This window comes from Dromiciops gliroides, chromosome 6 (genome assembly GCF_019393635.1).
Source record: "Dromiciops gliroides isolate mDroGli1 chromosome 6, mDroGli1.pri, whole genome shotgun sequence".
NCBI classification, from domain to species: Eukaryota; Metazoa; Chordata; class Mammalia; order Microbiotheria; family Microbiotheriidae; genus Dromiciops; species Dromiciops gliroides.
In genome coordinates this window covers 125,882,198-125,899,489 of record NC_057866.1, presented here as the reverse complement: position 1 = coordinate 125,899,489, position 17,292 = coordinate 125,882,198, and the positions used below count along the sequence as shown (strand labels likewise).

At 40.2% G+C, this 17,292-nt stretch overlaps 1 protein-coding gene across 2 annotated transcripts in view; it reads left to right on the top strand.

Moving 5' to 3' along the window:
* The window catches only part of KDR (kinase insert domain receptor), a 50,215-nt gene that overhangs the window by 23,903 nt on the left and 9,020 nt on the right, over window positions 1–17,292 (top strand). For both annotated transcript variants that reach the window (XM_043972936.1, XM_043972938.1), the window contains exons 16-27: window positions 3,148–3,254; window positions 3,702–3,837; window positions 5,295–5,399; window positions 5,626–5,739; window positions 7,407–7,495; window positions 8,155–8,311; window positions 10,347–10,444; window positions 13,847–13,969; window positions 14,082–14,193; window positions 15,056–15,155; window positions 15,685–15,790; window positions 17,036–17,187. In XM_043972936.1, coding sequence (XP_043828871.1) covers window positions 3,148–3,254; window positions 3,702–3,837; window positions 5,295–5,399; window positions 5,626–5,739; window positions 7,407–7,495; window positions 8,155–8,311; window positions 10,347–10,444; window positions 13,847–13,969; window positions 14,082–14,193; window positions 15,056–15,155; window positions 15,685–15,790; window positions 17,036–17,187 — 1,399 coding nt within the window. The remainder of the gene's footprint in view (window positions 1–3,147; window positions 3,255–3,701; window positions 3,838–5,294; window positions 5,400–5,625; window positions 5,740–7,406; window positions 7,496–8,154; window positions 8,312–10,346; window positions 10,445–13,846; window positions 13,970–14,081; window positions 14,194–15,055; window positions 15,156–15,684; window positions 15,791–17,035; window positions 17,188–17,292) is intronic.

Below are 17,292 nucleotides of genomic sequence, written 5' to 3'. Positions count from 1 at the left end.
GGAGAGAGCAGAAGGGTGGTGATATCCAAAATAAAAGAAAATAAAGAAAAAAGATTAATGAAAGAGCTGAAAAAAAAATACACAAAGAACAGAAGTTCAAAAGGGGACATGGACAAGAAGAAACAGTGGTAGTATGGCAATATTGTATTGAGTACATACTTTAAAAAACTATCTGTAAGAGAGATTCACAACTTCACATATAATTTTGGGAGGAATCATTGTATATGGAGATATTAGTTTTTGTTGACAATTGTCACATTCATAATTTTATATAGTTCTGGCATATGTATAAGATAAGAAAGATAGCTTTCTGGAATAATATTTTAGATTAAGAAGTTTACTAATGCATCTCTTCGTAACCCACCCAAAGGACAAATAATTATTATTAAATAAACACTGAATAGGAAGTATTACATAAAGATTAATATATCTGCAAAGAATTGTTCCACAAGGACTTGGAGACCAGAAGAGTAACAAATTAGTTGTTAACTGATTTTGTTGGACTTGTCTTAATTCGTGGTTAAAAATATAGTTCTGGTCCTGTAGTTTTTGGATGAAAGGCAGACTGGCATCATGGGATGGAGTTTTCACACGGAAAATTCCTTACCCTGATGGAATCTCAGGCCTTGACCAAAAAACAAAAACAAAAAACCAAAAAAACCCAAACCAAAACCTGAAATGAAAAATGAGTGTATCCACTGTGATAATACTTCACTTTCTCCTACAAATAGTAAAATATTTCCAGTTAACATAAACCATCCTCCAAAGTGCACATTAGCCATGTCGCCATTACCTATCAGCGTTTATTTTGCTAACTATTGCTAGTTTATCTTTCAGCCACCTCCATGCTGCTCTCTGCCATTTTCATAGCTTATGCCCCAGTTTGTTTTCAGTCTGTACTTACCTGATAATGAAAGCAGTAATTGCCTCCTTATCGCCTCTTTCCTAAGTACTCTTCCATTGAAAGTTTCAACTAGCTCTTAAAATGTCCATTTCTTTAAGGTTTCTCATTCTATACAGTAGTGGTCTCTAGACTTCCTAGATGGGACACCCACATCAGTAAAACATTGCTGAGCAAGAACCCTTAATACACATTATTAGCTCATTTATAAATTATATGTGCATACTACTGTACTAATACTTATGTGTGTTAGAAAACCGTCCACCAAAAACAATAGAAATTCCAAAATGATGAGATAAAGATGAAATATTTTATCCCAGAGTTAATAGGGAGCTACTTGTATAAAATAGATGAGCGATGTGGTCAGACCAGTGCTTTAGAAGGAAAAGAAACCAGCATTTATTTAGTTCCTGCTGTTTTAGGCACCGTGCTAAGCACTTTGCAAACATTATCTAATTTGATCCTCACATTAATCCTGGCAGGTCAGTGCTATTATTATCCCCTATTATTATCCCCATTTTGTAGTTGATGAAACTGAGGCAGATGGAGGTTAAGTTACTTATCCAGGGTCTCATAGCTAGGAAGTGTCTGAGGTCACATTTGAACTCAGGTTTTCCTGACTCTAGGCCTAGCCCTCCATCCACTGTGCCTCCTAGTAGAAGCCTTTAGGAAAATCCCATTTGCAGTTGTGTGGAGGATGGATTGTTATAGGGCTAGATTGGGACTGAGAGTGGAGTGTGGGTTAAGGGAGTGAGGTCAATTCAGAGACTATTTCCATAGTCCATGAGAGAGGTGATGAGCACCAAGACTAGAATAATGTCTGAATAAAAGGAAGACAGATATGAGAACGTGGTAGCATTAGATGTGACAGTTAATTTGATTGGATATGTAGCTAGAATGAGAATGAAGACTCCAGAATGACTTCTGGGCTTGGAGTCTGGATAATGAAAGAATGGTGCTACCCTCCACAGAAATGAGGAAACTGGGAAGAGGGTTAGGTGGAGGAAAAGAATGTATTTAAATTGCAAATCACAGTCCATCCATGCCTGCTACTCTGTGTGATTCACCTTTCTCCTAAAAATTAAAAAAGACCCCTCCTTCCCCACCTTTAACACATTCCCACCCCAAGTGATGGGGGCAGGGGGCAGTAGGATGGAGAAGGGATTTTGTCTGCATAGGTGCGTCTGGGTGGTGGTCAGGGTATAACTGTCCTAACTGGCCAATGTCTAGAAGGGAAACAAAGAGGCCAGTTACTGGGGAAGACAGTCGTGAGATGAATGGGATAGTGTTGGTGGCAGTGAAGTGAGTTAGTATGGTTGTGTTGGAGAAAAGACCCATGATTAGTTATCATAGGTTGGTTGCAATATGATCCATATCTTCTGACCTTCCAATTGGTTGACCACCCTCCAAGAACTCCCAGATTCTACCTAGATTGTCCTTTAACGCCCTTTCTCGTCTACTCTGTTTTCCTTCTGGAAGCTTCAGTGTAAGGAAACACTTCCTAAGAATTAGAGCTTTCTCAAGAGGTAGTGGGATTCCCTCCTCAAGCAAAGTTTTAGACTGCTTTTTGGAGATATGATTGGTATAGGTTAGATTAGATGACCTCTGGAGTCTCTTCTATCTTTAAAATTGTGTGAGTTCTGTGTACCTGCTTCTTAGGAATAATTAATGGGTTCCCAGTTCTGATTTGGTCATTCAGGTCCTACCCCACTTCTCCCATCAGTGATTCTCTTTACTTAACCCATGCCCTGGTTTCCTAAAGGAGTCAACTTTTCTGAAAAAATTTCAAAATCACAAAAAATCAAAACACAGATAAACAAAGTAAAACAGATTTATGCACACAACAATAAGGACTTTTTGTTTCTAGTACCTCTTACCCTTTAATTTGGTATCTATCTTTTCAACATTTTCTATATTTAAATACTTTGTGGTATTTTATATGTATCTCTAATCACTGTATGGCTTCAGTTTTGGATTCCTTATTTGCTGACAGTTTCCTTGCATAATCAATGTCTTTTGCCATCTTTTCCATTTCTATTTGTGGGCTTTCTGAAAGTTAGCCAATCTTGTAAACTGTTTCCCAGGGATTACTTGTTTTCTCTCTATTCACCAACTTACTACCTTTATTAGCATTGAACTTTAAAAATTTAAGCACATCTAGTAACTCAGTTCAATATGCGTGGTAGTTCACATCAGTGGCTTCCCATCTTTCTGACATGGCCAATTGTTTTTTTTTTTTTTTCCAGGTGCTCAGGAAAAGACAAACCTAGAGCTCATTATTCTGGTTGGCACAGCGGTGATTGCCATGTTCTTTTGGCTGCTTCTTGTCATCATCCTCCGGACCATTAAACGGGTAACAAAACCATTTTCCTACTGTCCCATATGCATTGGTTTTCCCTGACAAATGGAAACTGACTGGGGTTCTTTGTGTTGTTTCTTCTCATTGTTGTTGAATCAACAGGGACATTTTTCTTTCAATGCTATGTCATTCTTGCCTAGTTTTCTAAGGACCTAGCCACTGGGCTTTAATTGATAGAGGCCAATAGAGGGGAAATGTGCTTGAACTGTCTTCAGTTATTAAGACTCAAGCACTTAATTATGAGCCCTGTGGGAGCAGAGGGCACTGTGGCACTATGGTGCTAGGGATGCATTGTGATGCTTTTCAATCTCAGTGAATTTTTACTGGGAAATGAGGCATTGGGAATGTGGCCACACACAACTCCTACCAACACCCTCCCCCTCAACCCAATGCACACACCAGAATGTGGTATATGTGACAGGAAGGGGTCATATTTTCCAGGCCAATGGAGGGGAACTAAAGACTGGATATTTGTCCATCATTATGGATCCTGACGAGCTTCCCTTAGATGAACACTGTGAGCGCCTTCCCTATGATGCTAGCAAGTGGGAATTCCCCAGAGACCGACTGAAGCTAGGTGAGTTTCCAAATAACATTAATTGAAGATAAAATTTACCAGGTCACATTCTCTTCCAATGAAGCTAGATAGAGGATACTAAAGGATATATCTACATGTCAAGGGAAATCTGTCCAAAAGACAGGGAATATGCAGATCTGGGTTGGGGTAGTTGTCCCTTTTGAGATAATAGTCAAGAAGCATATACTAAGTGTTTACTATGTTCCAGTCATTACCTTAAGTCCTGGGAATACAAAGAAAGGCAAAAGCATGATCCCTGCCCTAAAGAATTTATAATCTAATGGAGGAGACAACATGTAAATAGCTAGGTACATACAATATGTAGAGAGTAGATGGGAGGTAATTTCAGAGGAAAAGGCATTTAGGGAATAGGGTTTGTGGGCGGGGTGGGGTGAGGAAAGGACTCATTAGGAAATCTTGACAGAATATAGGGAAGCTATGAGGCAGAGGTGAAGATGTAGAATCTTCCAGATATGAGAGACGGCCATCAGTAAGTGGTTGTCATTAGTTTGAGGAATGAGATCAGTAGCTTGATCTTAGAGTGCATAGAAGGGAGTAAGTTGTAAGAAGCCTAGAAAGGTAGGAAAAGACCAATTTTTGCAGGGCTTTAAATGCCAAACGTAGGATTTCATATTTGATCCTCGAGGTAAGTTTATGGAGTAGGAAGGATGACATGGTCAGACCTGCATTTTAAAAAAAAATCACTTTGACAGATGAGTAGAGGAGAGATTCAAGTGGGGAGAGACTTGAGGCAAGGAGACCAATTAGAATAGCCCAAGAGAGAGGTGATGAGCACCTCTACCAAAGTGGTGGTTATGTGAGTGGACAGAAGTAGATGTCTAAGAGAGATGTGAAGGTGGAAAGGACAAGATTTGGCATGAGGTGATCATTCATTTCCTTATGTTGTGAGGACCTTTATTCATTAAGCCACTATATGAGTCACTGCAAAGAACTGGAAGTGACTAGGCTGAAGAAGAAAACACTTAGCTAGGACACATTAGCCTCTTCACCCAATCAATTAATAAGCATTTCCTAAGTGCCTACTATGTGCCTGGCACTCTGCTAAGCATTGAGGATACAAATACTGAAAATGAAATAATCTCTGCTCTCAAGGTGCTAGAATTCAATTATCTGAAAGGCAATCATGTGGAGGAGGGGGTGGATTTGTTTTTCCCTGAAGCAGCGGAGAATCTGACTTTAGGTTAATATAAGCTAAAACTTCCTAATGCCCAGAACTGTCCAAAGTGGAATGAATTGTCTAGTAGGTAGTGGCTCATATATCATTGACAGTGTTTAAGCAGAAGGCAGATGATCAGTTTGTCAGAGCTGTTGTGAAGGAGTTTCTTTCTTTCTTTCTCAGATAAGGGTCAGACTAGATCAGATCCTTTCCTTCCCTAACATCTGTAGTTCATCCCTTGAACAATTTGATCTAAACCCATATCTTCTTTTGATGCTAGGCAAACCTCTTGGTCGTGGTGCCTTTGGCCAAGTAATGGAGGCTGACGCCTTTGGAATCGATAAGACAGCAACGTGTAGGACTGTCGCCGTCAAAATGTTAAAAGGTAAAGACAATAACATTACGATGTTTCCCACCATTTCCTTTATCCAGTCTTCAAATCAGATCACAAAGTGGGCAGCCAAGGTTTCTGCAGTAAAGGGTGGGTAGCCAGTGGTGCCACTTAGGGAAAAACATCCAGGGGGAACGTTGCCAGCATTCAAGGAAAGAGAGTAGATGTGTTAGAGTCTCCTGGACCTTTACAACTTTGCTTTTTCGTTTTATGTTTGTAGAGGGAGCAACGCAGAGTGAACATCGAGCCCTCATGTCTGAGCTAAAGATCCTCATTCATATTGGCCACCATCTCAATGTGGTCAATCTTCTTGGTGCTTGTACCAAGCCAGGAGGTAAGAAGCTTCAGGTGATTCTGATGGTCCAGTGTTGATATGCCCCTCAATGCATGCACAAAAAGGCACAGATGACAAGAGACAGTGGTGGGGTAGTGAAAAAACATGCTCAATTTGGAGTCAGGAGATTGGGTTCAAATCCCAGCTTTACCAATGACCTTGGACAAGTCACTTAAACTCTGTGAGCCTCAGTTTCTCCATCTATAAAAGGGGAATATTAATACCTTTGCTGCCTTCCCTCAGGTTTGTTCTGAAGACCAAAAGAAATAACTCAGGTGAAGAGTTTGGTAAACCACCTAATTCTACATATAAGTCTAGGCTATCATTCATGTTCATCACCACAGAGTTGGGCAGTAGTTGATAAATGGTTTGGTGTTTGAGCACCCATACCAATGAAATAATGAATTCTCAAAATATTATTACAGTTGCTGTTGAAATGACTGGTGGTGTATTGATTTTTGGTGGATCTGAATTTTTTTCTCATTCTTAGGTCAAATCAAGTTTAGCCTTTTCCAAGGCAGAGGCTAAACAAGATATAAAAAAAATCTCATAGAATTTTATAATTCCCTTATGAACTTATTTTATTCTACTATATGTTATAGATATTTGTATACACATCTTATTTTTTCCTACCTGATTATAAACTCTTGGAGAGTATGGACTATGATTTCCAATTGTCTACCATAAAGGTTCCACTTAGGCAAGAATGGTACCCCACAATCTAGGACCTCTTGCTCTAGAAAAGCTTTCAGCCCAGGACCCCTCTCTCTGCCTTTCTCAGAATACTATTGCAGGAAAAGCTAGGTCTCACTCCCACCCCCATCACACACCTCTCCCCACCAGCCTCCCGGTTCTGAGCCCAAACTTTGTCATTTTTCCTCTGTGGATCCACTCACCAGCCCAATAACTCAGATCACAGTGCTCCTCCCTGGCTACCACTCACTTTTGGCCATGTTGTCCTACCCATTAACATGTAAGCTCCTTCCAGGCAGGCACTATCTCTGCTTCTGATCCTTGTATTCCTACAGGTTAATATGTGCTTGGCACATAGTAAGCACTTAATAATTGTTTTTTTAAAATGTCTATCCTTATCTCCCCTCCCTGTTCTTCACTATCCATATTCTTCCCTTTCCCAACTCTCCATGTCTTAGTTCATGGTGTTCTTTATGTCTACGCCATCCTTGCTCCTCTTCTTTGCCTTTTGAATTCCTGCCCATTTTTAAAATCCCAGTTGGATTCCATAGCCTCTATTCCTTCTCTGATGACCACAGGTGGTAATGAATGATCTTTTGGGACATCCCATAAATTCTCTTATTATACCTTTGCCATTAATTAGTGTCTACTATAGTTTTCTTTGTATGTGTCTTAGCCCCACTTTTAGACTCTGAGACCCATAGGACAGGGATCATCTGTTATCTAAACCTTCTGTCTCCCTCAGGCTCAGAACAAAGGAGGTGCTTGGGCAATGTTTACTGAGTAGAGTTATTCACCTTCTGTCCCTCTCAGAACTAAGGGCCTTGCATATAGTTGGTGCTCAACAGAGATTTCAGAAAGGAAGGAAGAACATAGGAAAAAAGGGAAGGGGAAGGAGAAGGAGGCAGAAAGGAAAAGGGAAAGAAAGATGGCACAAAAATATTTTCCCTTTTGTAATATTTTGCCTTCTGCAGGGCCACTCATGGTGATTGTAGAATACTGCAAGTTTGGAAACCTGTCAACTTACTTAAGGAGCAAGAGGGATGAATTTGTCCCCTACAAGGTATGTCAGCCTCTTAGTGGAATGAACTGGCAATAACTTGAAATAGATGAACATAACTGAGTGATAAATGTTACTTTTCCAGTTAAGATTCTATGAGAAAATTATCAGGAACAGAATATTCCTGTACTTGGGCTAGAAACTCCTCCCATTCTTTCTTGGATACTTTAGATTTTCTTTTTCACCTTTGGGGAAAAGAATTCTCAGGCTTTATTTGGGTGACACCAATTTACTGACCCATTTTAGATGGGAAAGAAGCTTGTGGTAGGAGTGACTAAGGAAAGGGAAGGACAGTTCCGGATTATTCTCTATCCCAGTTCTATTTAGCATCTCAGGGGAAGGCGTCAGTTCCTTTCCAAGGAGCCCTAGAATGTTGGGAAGTGTGACAAAAAAAGAATGGGAGATGACAAGTCATTTCTTCCTTTAATTGAAAAAAAAAGAGAGAAATGACGCTTTAGGGAATATCAGCCATGGGTTAGGAGGATGTACTTTCTCAAAGTTTTTTTTTTTCTTAAACCAAAATTACCGTGTGCCTACAAATCAGCATCCATCTCTTCTCATGGAAATCATACTTTTGTGACTTAGGCATCTTTTTTTTATGACTGTGAATCATTTTTGGGAAGTTCTGTCCTACATGGTGATTTAAACTTTTTCCTTCCCAGACCAAAAGTTCACGGTTCCGACAGGGAAAGGACAACTATGTGGGGGAAATCCCTGTGGACCCCAAACGCCGATTGGACAGCATCACCAGTAGTCAGAGCTCAGCGAGTTCGGGATTTGTGGAGGAGAAATCCCTTAGTGATGTGGAGGAGGAGGAAGGTAAGCCAGTCGTCTATTCCATTTTGTTTTTACTTATGTGCCTTTGGGGAAAGAGAATGGGCCAGTTAACTCCAGTGAAGAATCTCTAATTATAAACAGACCACTAGCCCTCTGGTGTACTGCCTCTACTCAGTCTCAATAAAAAATGGAGGTGTGGATGTAGGTAAGATGATAAAATGAGATGAGTTAATGCTCTAGCATCCCTTTCTCTTAGAGGTTGGCAAAATGACCCTGTAGTTTTAGTTCTGAATATGCCAGAATGAAAAACTGTACCCCGGGAAGCAGACACATGCTTGGTAGTGCCCTGGCCTCTTTTAAACCAAGGAACCAGATTAGTACTATGGCTATTAAGAGAGGCGGGTTTCCAATTAGGGGTTCAGCTCAACCTGAAACATCCCAAGTCATAGCATCATCCCAAATGACCTGAGTCTGTAGGCTATATTTCCAAATTAGCAAATAATCAATATTTATTAAGAGGTAGTATGGGAGAAATGGATAGAAAGCTGCCATTGGGGGTTAAAAAAAACCCTGGGATTTAAGTCCTGGATCTGACACATACCAGCCTTGTAATGTTTCAATGCCCCAGCTACCTCTCCAGGATTATAAATTGTGACAAGGTGCTTATCTTCATCGCTAGAGGGAATTTGCACACTGTATATTCCCTGTACTGATAAAATCACAGTTTACTGGATCACATATGCCAAATTCACTGGGGAATTGCTCCCTCTCCTTTTATTAGGCTAGAGATACCTCATGTGCAAGAACTAGAGGGGAGCTTCAGGTTTTCTTCTCTATGAATCAAGACCCTTGGAACCATGCTGGTACTTCTCAGGGGCATGAAGTGAGGGGTTTGCATTGAAAGAAAATGGTGTGAGAAATGGTGGCTAAGGACTCAGTTATGACTCCTTTCCCTCTAGGAAACAAATTGTCAACATATTAGGCTCGCGCTCACCCCAGAGCCCTAGGTAGGGGTAGTGCCCAGACTTACACCAAATGGAAAGTACTTTAACCCCTTCCCCCAATGCCGTATAAATATTAGTTGTTGGTGGTATTTGTACACACTTAATGGTATTCTCTTTGGAGTTTCCTGACATCTTCTTTACAAGACTACCTTTTTTCCACATTTCAGAATATCAGGTAGAACCAATGAAAGGGAAATAAATAATTTGGGACACAACATGGTACAGGGAAAAGAATATGTCTTAATTTGGCTGAGAAATATCTCTGTCACCAAAGGCAAGTTGTTTTCACTTTCTGGCTTCAGTGTTCTCATCTGCAAAAAGAAGAGGTTGAATTACATGATTTCTGTGGTCCTTTTCAGCTCCAAAATTCTACGATTCCATAGGATTTTAAGTATAACAAACCCTCTGGGAACATGTGTTCTCATAGAGCTTCTTTCTACAAATTTTCAATAAACAACAATGGAATTATCTGAACTCATGTCATACTTAAAGTCTAGGGCTGCGAAATTGTCCTTTTGAAGGAGGAGGCCCACTCTTAGGCCTTACCTGAAAGACTTTTGGCTTTTTGGTCTAGAAGGAAGAAAGAGAAAGCAAATACAATTGGGGTAGTTTTCCTTTTGTCCTTGGGAGATTCTCTCTTATTCTTTTAGCCTTTATCCTGCAGAGGCTTAGAAAGAAGAAATTTAATAAACTTGGATATTATTGTTTTATTTTTAGTCTTTTCAATATGATATTATTGTTTATCACTCTGGGCACAGGAACAAGAGGAAAGTATCCAAAGCAATAAACTACCAAAAAAAAAGTGATCCTCAAACTCCCCATTCCTTATTCCAATTTTACCTCTCACCTCTCTTCCAGGTCCCAAAATATGAGAACATATTATTAACTCCATATTCCACCCTGAGGACACAAAGACAATATCACGGTTCTCTCTGAGAAGTCCCATTGCTTTTAATTCTTTGAGTTTAATTTTCAGGTCATGTCGTGCAGTTATTATTATTGTGCTAATAATCTGGGGGTGGGGAGGAAGGAGTGCTGTTCATTGACCAATGTCACCTTGCCTTTCCAAACAGCCCCTGAAGACCTGTGCAAAAACTCTTTAAGCTTGGAGCATCTTATCTGTTACAGCTTCCAGGTGGCCAAGGGCATGGAATTTTTGGCATCACGCAAAGTAAGTGACATCAGTGGGATGCCAGGGCTAATTAGGTCAAGTGTGCCATGGCCAAAGCCATAATAGTAGTGGTAGTAGGAGGGGGGGTGGTATTGGTAGCAGTAGCCATGGTGGTCATGATAGTCACAGTGGTGGTGGTCATGGTGTGGTGGTAATAGTAGTGATGGGCTGGGAGTGGCATATAGGTATATAGCAGAGGTGGTAGCAGTAGAACTCCCAGTGAGGAAATTCCCTCTACCAATGCATGTCAGTTGCATATTTGTGAATTACCCTCTCACAGGTTACCAAACCTGGTCAGGGTTAATTAACCTGGAGCCCAAGGGAACTAAAGAGAACCAAAGGGTTCTGTGCATAGGTGGTGGGGTTCATGGACTCATGGGAAAACAAAATCACATTATAATTTTTACTAACCTCTTAATGAATTTTAGCACTTCCTTCAATTATTTAAAAACATTTTTCTTTGAGAGAGTATATAGGCTTCCCTCAATAGCCAAAGAGACCCATGACCCCCAAAAGGTTAAAGACCCCTATCTTAGAGTGTCTCCTGAGGGACTAGAAAGTTAAGTGATATGCCCAGGGTCCCAAAGTATGTGTCAAAGTCAGGATTTGCACTCAGGTCTTCCTGGCTAGCTCTGTAGCCACTATTTCTACATATTTACCCACACGATTAAGTAGAAAATGAAGAGGTGCCAAGTATTCTATTTCTGGATTGTAATTTATTTTGAGTCTTAAGAATTCTGAAAGAAAAACTGAGTAAGGAAAGGGGCCTGACTTGGGATACTGCAGTTCTGCTAGACATCAAGGACTTGGGTGGGTGGGGCTATTTTTACTTTATCTACAGTCATCAGCACCTTCAAAAAGCATTTATTTGTAGTATAATTAAAAACTAGGAAGAACAGATTTAAGATGAGAGATTAAAAGAGCTAAAATTAGAAATCCAGGCTAAACAAAGACTGAAGTGGGAACGTGCTGGGCTACAAATATCTGAAATCGGGGGAGCAATTGGATGAAATCATCCCTCTTGAAAAGATCACAAGGAATGATTTAAAATTAAACAAAAGAAAAATCAATTAAATATTGGGGGAAAAACTGACAGTCAACAAGGTTTCTCCTACTTTTTCCACTCAAATTCTCAAAGACTAGGGATGAAATCCCTAACCTAATTTATTTTTCTAAGTTTAAAGTACTCCAGAGCCTTCTGATCCCATTTCTTCAGACGCTTCCTGCTAGGCAGTCCATATTTTCTCCCTGTCCTGGAGACAAGACAGGAAACTGGGTGTCTTGTGGGGTCTCTCTGAAGAGGAATAAGCTGTTCCCTGGGTCTCTTTGCCCTGGTGGAGGAATTGAAAGGTGGTTTTTTGTTTGTTTTTTGTTGTTTTTTTAAAGACTAGAGAGTCAAGTTATCCAGACCTCTTTTGGCTATGAAAAGGGAAAAGAGTGACCTCTGACTCTCTTGGCATCTGTATACTACCTGAGTGTCGGGATAAATAAGGCAGCTCTTGAGCTGACTGGCAGACTCCATCAAATCCTTAAAATTCTTTGTTTTGCTCAATCCTTTTAGGAAAAACAATTGAAGGCTTTTCCGCCAGGAACAAAAAACACACCACAATGTTCTTTATTAATTCAAAGTGGTAGGATTGTTAGGGTGACAGCCTCTCTGAATTTGTTATCTATTCACATATCTTTCCTGAGATCCTGTGTTATTTATAGAAGTTTCTTGATGTGTGATAATAACAATGATAGATCATACCTATTTGAGATCATACAACTTTAAGGTTTGCAAAGTCTCTTACTTATTTTATCTGGCATGATCCTTATGGCAACTAGGTAGATAGTAGTATTTACGACATATTTTTTACATATTGGAGACCTGAGTCTGAGGGAGAGTTGAGTGACTTGCCTGGGGTAACACAGCTATTAAATGTCTCAGGTGAGATTTGAACCTTCTAATTCCAAGTCTAGAGTTGTATCCAATATACCAATTGCCTCCCACAGTCCTCAGCCTTCCTTCAAACAGGCATTTGCCTCTTGTTATATTGAATAAGAACTCTCCAGAGAGAAAGCAATGGGAGTCACAAAGACACTATATTAACTTTTGGAGCCCGGTTAAATCTATTAACCTCCCTTATTCTTGATTTCCTTGTCTGTAAAATGGGTAGAATAATAGCATCCATCTCACAGTTTGGGGGCAGCTGGGTGGTGCAGTGGGTAGAACACCATACCTGGAGTCAGGAAAATCTGATTTGAAATCTAGCCTTAGACATTTACCAGATGTGCGAACCTGGGCAAGTCACTTAACCCTGTTTGCCTCTTTTTCCTCAAGTATAAAATGAGTTAGAGAAGAAAATGGCAGATCACCCCAGTATCTTTGCCCCCAAACGGGGTTACCAAGAGCCAGACACAACCGAAACCCTAAACAACAACAAATTGCACGGTGTTGTTGTAGGGATCTAATGAGATAATTATATGTAAAATGATTTGCACACTTTAAAGTTCAATATAAATATTGGCTGTTCTTATTTTAAAATTTTGAAGTTCCCTACACCTTTCCACCAGCAGTTAAAAAAGAAAGCTAGAGTTGCCTAAAACAGAAATGGTGGTAGATATTGAATAGAGTTCAAAATGAGGGTTGCCCTTCTCTCCCTACCAAAGAGAGAGAGAGAGAGAGAGAGAGAGAGAGAGAATTCAAGACATAGTTAACATTTTTAAAAATCATACCAGGGATTTAACTTTCTAACAGGTTACACTCAGCTCATTAGCCCTGTCTGGGAGTGCAACACTTCCAAACGAAGGGAGCTACTCTGGAAAATGGCCTGAGAGGTCCACTATAGCATTAACTAGTTGTGGGACGGAGAGGCTGACTACATGAGTCGATAAGGCTATCTTATATCTGATGCCTGCACGCTCATTCAGAAAGAAATCCCACCCTAGCTACCTGGACTGAAAACTGTTAGCTAAATATGGTGTTTTGTGCCTAGAAAAAGAGCCTAGCAGAGGGAAGGGGATGTGTGGATGTGACCAGAAACACATTCTTCATTGTGGCTAAAATAAATCTATTTACATCTTAACCCGCTCTGCACCATCGTCATCTTATAATTTGATTACCTAACTCCAAAGGCTCGGCGTGGTTATTCAATAAGCAGATGTGCGGGTAGGCTCAGTTTATAAACTGTCTGTCTTTTTTTAATGTTGATAAAAACCCGTTAACACCTCCCTTGGTAACCAGTGTCTTTTCTGATGTGAGACGTGAGGTGTGTGGTTCCCCTCCCCCTCCAAAAAAGTCCCAGATTTTTATACTGTTTGACCTCAGCGCATAAGGACCCAACAGATGTAAAAGAGATCAGCTGCGAGGAGACGAGACCTAACACACACACACACACATATGCTTACTTTTCATTGTAGTGTATCCACCGGGATTTAGCAGCTCGAAACATCCTCTTGGCAGATAAAAACGTGGTCAAAATCTGCGACTTTGGCTTGGCCCGGGACATTTACAAAGACCCAGATTATGTCCGGAAAGGAGATGTAAGTTTTAAAGACGATCTACTACCTCCGTGGGGAGTGTTCTAGAAACAACAGAGATCTTTTGGCTTTTCTTCAATGGTTTTCTTCTAATTATTCTTCTTATGGTATATAGGCTCGACTCCCTTTGAAATGGATGGCCCCCGAAACCATTTTTGATAGAGTGTACACGATTCAGAGTGACGTGTGGTCCTTTGGAATTTTGCTCTGGGAAATATTTTCTTTAGGTAAGTCACTTCTTTTCACTCCACCTGGCCTCTGGAGATGAAAAGGGATAGAAGCCAGTGGGACCAGTGTGCCTTCTTCTCCTCATGTCCCCATTTTTATGCTTCATTGGGCAAGACAACATTTCATACTTGAATGGTAATAACTAGATATGTAGACATGAATAATAATAACAATAATAATAATAATAAAATGATAAAAAAGAACAATTTAAATTTATGTAGTGGTGACAGCATTGTACATGAATCATCTCTAGGCACAGTAGAAAGAACATTGGCTTTGGAATGAGGGAATCTGGGTTTGAATTTCTGCCACTTACTACCTGCATAACCTAGGTCAAAGCATTTGAGGTCTCAACCTCAGTTTGTTTATCTGTAAAATGAAGTGTTGGACCAGATGGCTTATAAGGTTGCTTCCAAGCCCCAAATCCAGGTCATTGAACCTCTGCCTCAGTTTCCCCAACTTTAAAATGGGGATAATAACAGCACCTTCCTCTCAGAGTTGTGAGGATCAAATGATATAACAGCACAAAACCTGGCACATAGTAGACAATTAATAAATGCTTATCTTTTTCCTTCCTATAATCCTTGATAATAAAAATGACATAGACTTCTATAACGCTAACCTCACAATGAGCCTGGGAGAGGATAGTGCAAATATTTTCCCTTCTTTATAAAAGAGGAAATGGAGGTTCAGATGGATACATACGTTTCACAAGAGTTATTTAAGGATTGGAACTTGTGTGTAAATCCAGGTTATCAGCCTCCAAGGCAGGTACTCCTTCCATTACAACACAGTCTTTCTGTATTGTAGAGTGGGTATGGAGAGGGGAAATATGAGATCTCATTGACCTTTTCATCCTAGGTGCCTCCCCATATCCTGGGGTAAAAATCGATGAGGAATTTTGCAGACGATTGAAAGAAGGAACCCGAATGAGGGCCCCTGAGTATACTACCCCTGAAATGTAAGACTTCCTCAAAGTGTCCCCCATAACTACAATACCCATTTCCTCCCCTCTTCATAAGTGGAATGGGCTCCCTTGGGAGGTAGTGGCTTCCTCCTCATCGGAGGTCTTCAAGCAGTGGCTAGATCATCAATTGTTGGGTATATTGTAGTGGGGATTCTTTAGGGAGTATGTCTTGAACTAGAGAGACTCAGAGACCCGTTTCAACTCCCAGATGCCATGATTCTGTCAGGTCTCACTTCCTCATCCCTGTTCAACGAAGTTTTTCCTTCCTTGATTTTCATAGTAGTTTTGTCTGTACCATTTATTTCAGCCACTAGGTGCTACTTTTTATGATTCATTCTCAGTGTCTGTAGCTTATAGGTCCTCCTAGAATGTGATTGAAGACCCTGTCTCATGTCTCTTTGGGTTTTCCGTGATGCCTAGAACAATTTCTGTCATATACTTGACATTCTGTAAAGATATTATCACCCTCCAATTCAGACAGAGGACATCAAAGAATGTGATCTTTGATATTGTTGTCTCCTAGGTACCAAACCATGCTAGACTGCTGGCATGGAGAGCCCAAGCAGAGACCCACATTTTCAGAACTAGTGGAGCATTTGGGAAATTTGCTACAGGCCAGTGCTCAACAGGTATGCAAAGCCATCTGTGCCCCAACATGCCAATGGTGCTTTTGTATTAGGAGTTGAGTGAGGGATCTGACTGATTCTAAATGTGTGTGTGTGTGTGTGTGTGTGTGTGTGTACATAGCCTTAATCACATTGTAACCTCTAGGGAAATGTAATTGAAAATGAGACATTCTCTCAGGGCACAGGAAGCAAGTTAGGTACTTATCTAAATCACAAGGGTATCAGCACTTATTATCATTATCTCATTTGATTCTCACAAGCCTGGGAGTTAGGTGCTATTATTATCCCCATTTTACATATGAGGAAACAGGTACAATAGGGTAAATGACTTTCCTTGGGTCACACAGGTGAGTGTCAAACCAAATTTGAACTTGTTTTCCTGACTCAGTGCTCTATCCACTGAGTTACCTAGCTAGTGTTGTTATAATCATAATAGCTAGCATTTAAATAACACTTTAAAGTTTGTAGAGCACTTCACAAAAGTTATCTCATTTGATTCTTATGATAGCACTGGGTGGTAGGTGCTATTATTATCCCCAATTTATCTATGAGGAACTTGAGGTTCACATCGGGTAAATGACTTGTTTAGGGTCATACACCTAGTAAGTGCCTTAGGCAGGATTTGAACTCAAGTCTTCCTCACTCCAGCATTCACTATCCATGGCAGCACCCTGCTGGTCTGGATTGAATTCTGCTCTGTACTTCATGCCTGTGAGATCTTGGAGCAAGTCTCTTCACTATTAGGAACCTTGTTTTTCTCATCTTCAAAATAAGAGGGCTGGATTAAATGATACTCAACATACTTTTCTTAAGTACCTACTATGTGTGGGGCACTGGGTGATCAATCTATGAAGGAATTACTTCCCATCTCTTGTATGTGGTTCCCCCATGTCCCAAGATTATGTTAGTTTTATAAAATGGTAGCACTGCTTTGCTAATCCATATTCTACTTGTGTTCCATTATGACCCTCAGTTCTTTTTCTACTGTTCTTTTGCTTTCCCCATCTGAATTTTTTTCATTTTGAGTCAGTGCAATATACCATGTAATTATCCCTATTGTATACAATCCTGATTTTGACAGATCATTTAATTGTATCTTTTAAAGCTTTGCATTCTACTGTCAGAGCAATATACTCTTGGCCAAGAAATCTATTATAGATATATTGGGGGGGGTTATTTCTTTGTAAAAAGGATTTTGATTCATAGAATCCTTAACAATAACATTCCCCTTTGTCTATATTGTTACAGGATGGTAAAGACTACATTGTCCTTCCTATATCTGAGTCGTTGAGCATGGAAGAGGATTCTGGACTCTCTTTGCCGACCTCACCTGTTTCCTGTATGGAGGAAGAGGAAGTGTGTGATCCTAAATTCCATTATGACAACCCAGCAGGAATTAGGTACTGTATCTGGTGAATATCCCACTGGGACCTACAGACAATCCCAGGGGGGATGTGGAAAAATGCAAGGAAGACCTTTCAGCTGCTCCATTCCATTTCCAAGTT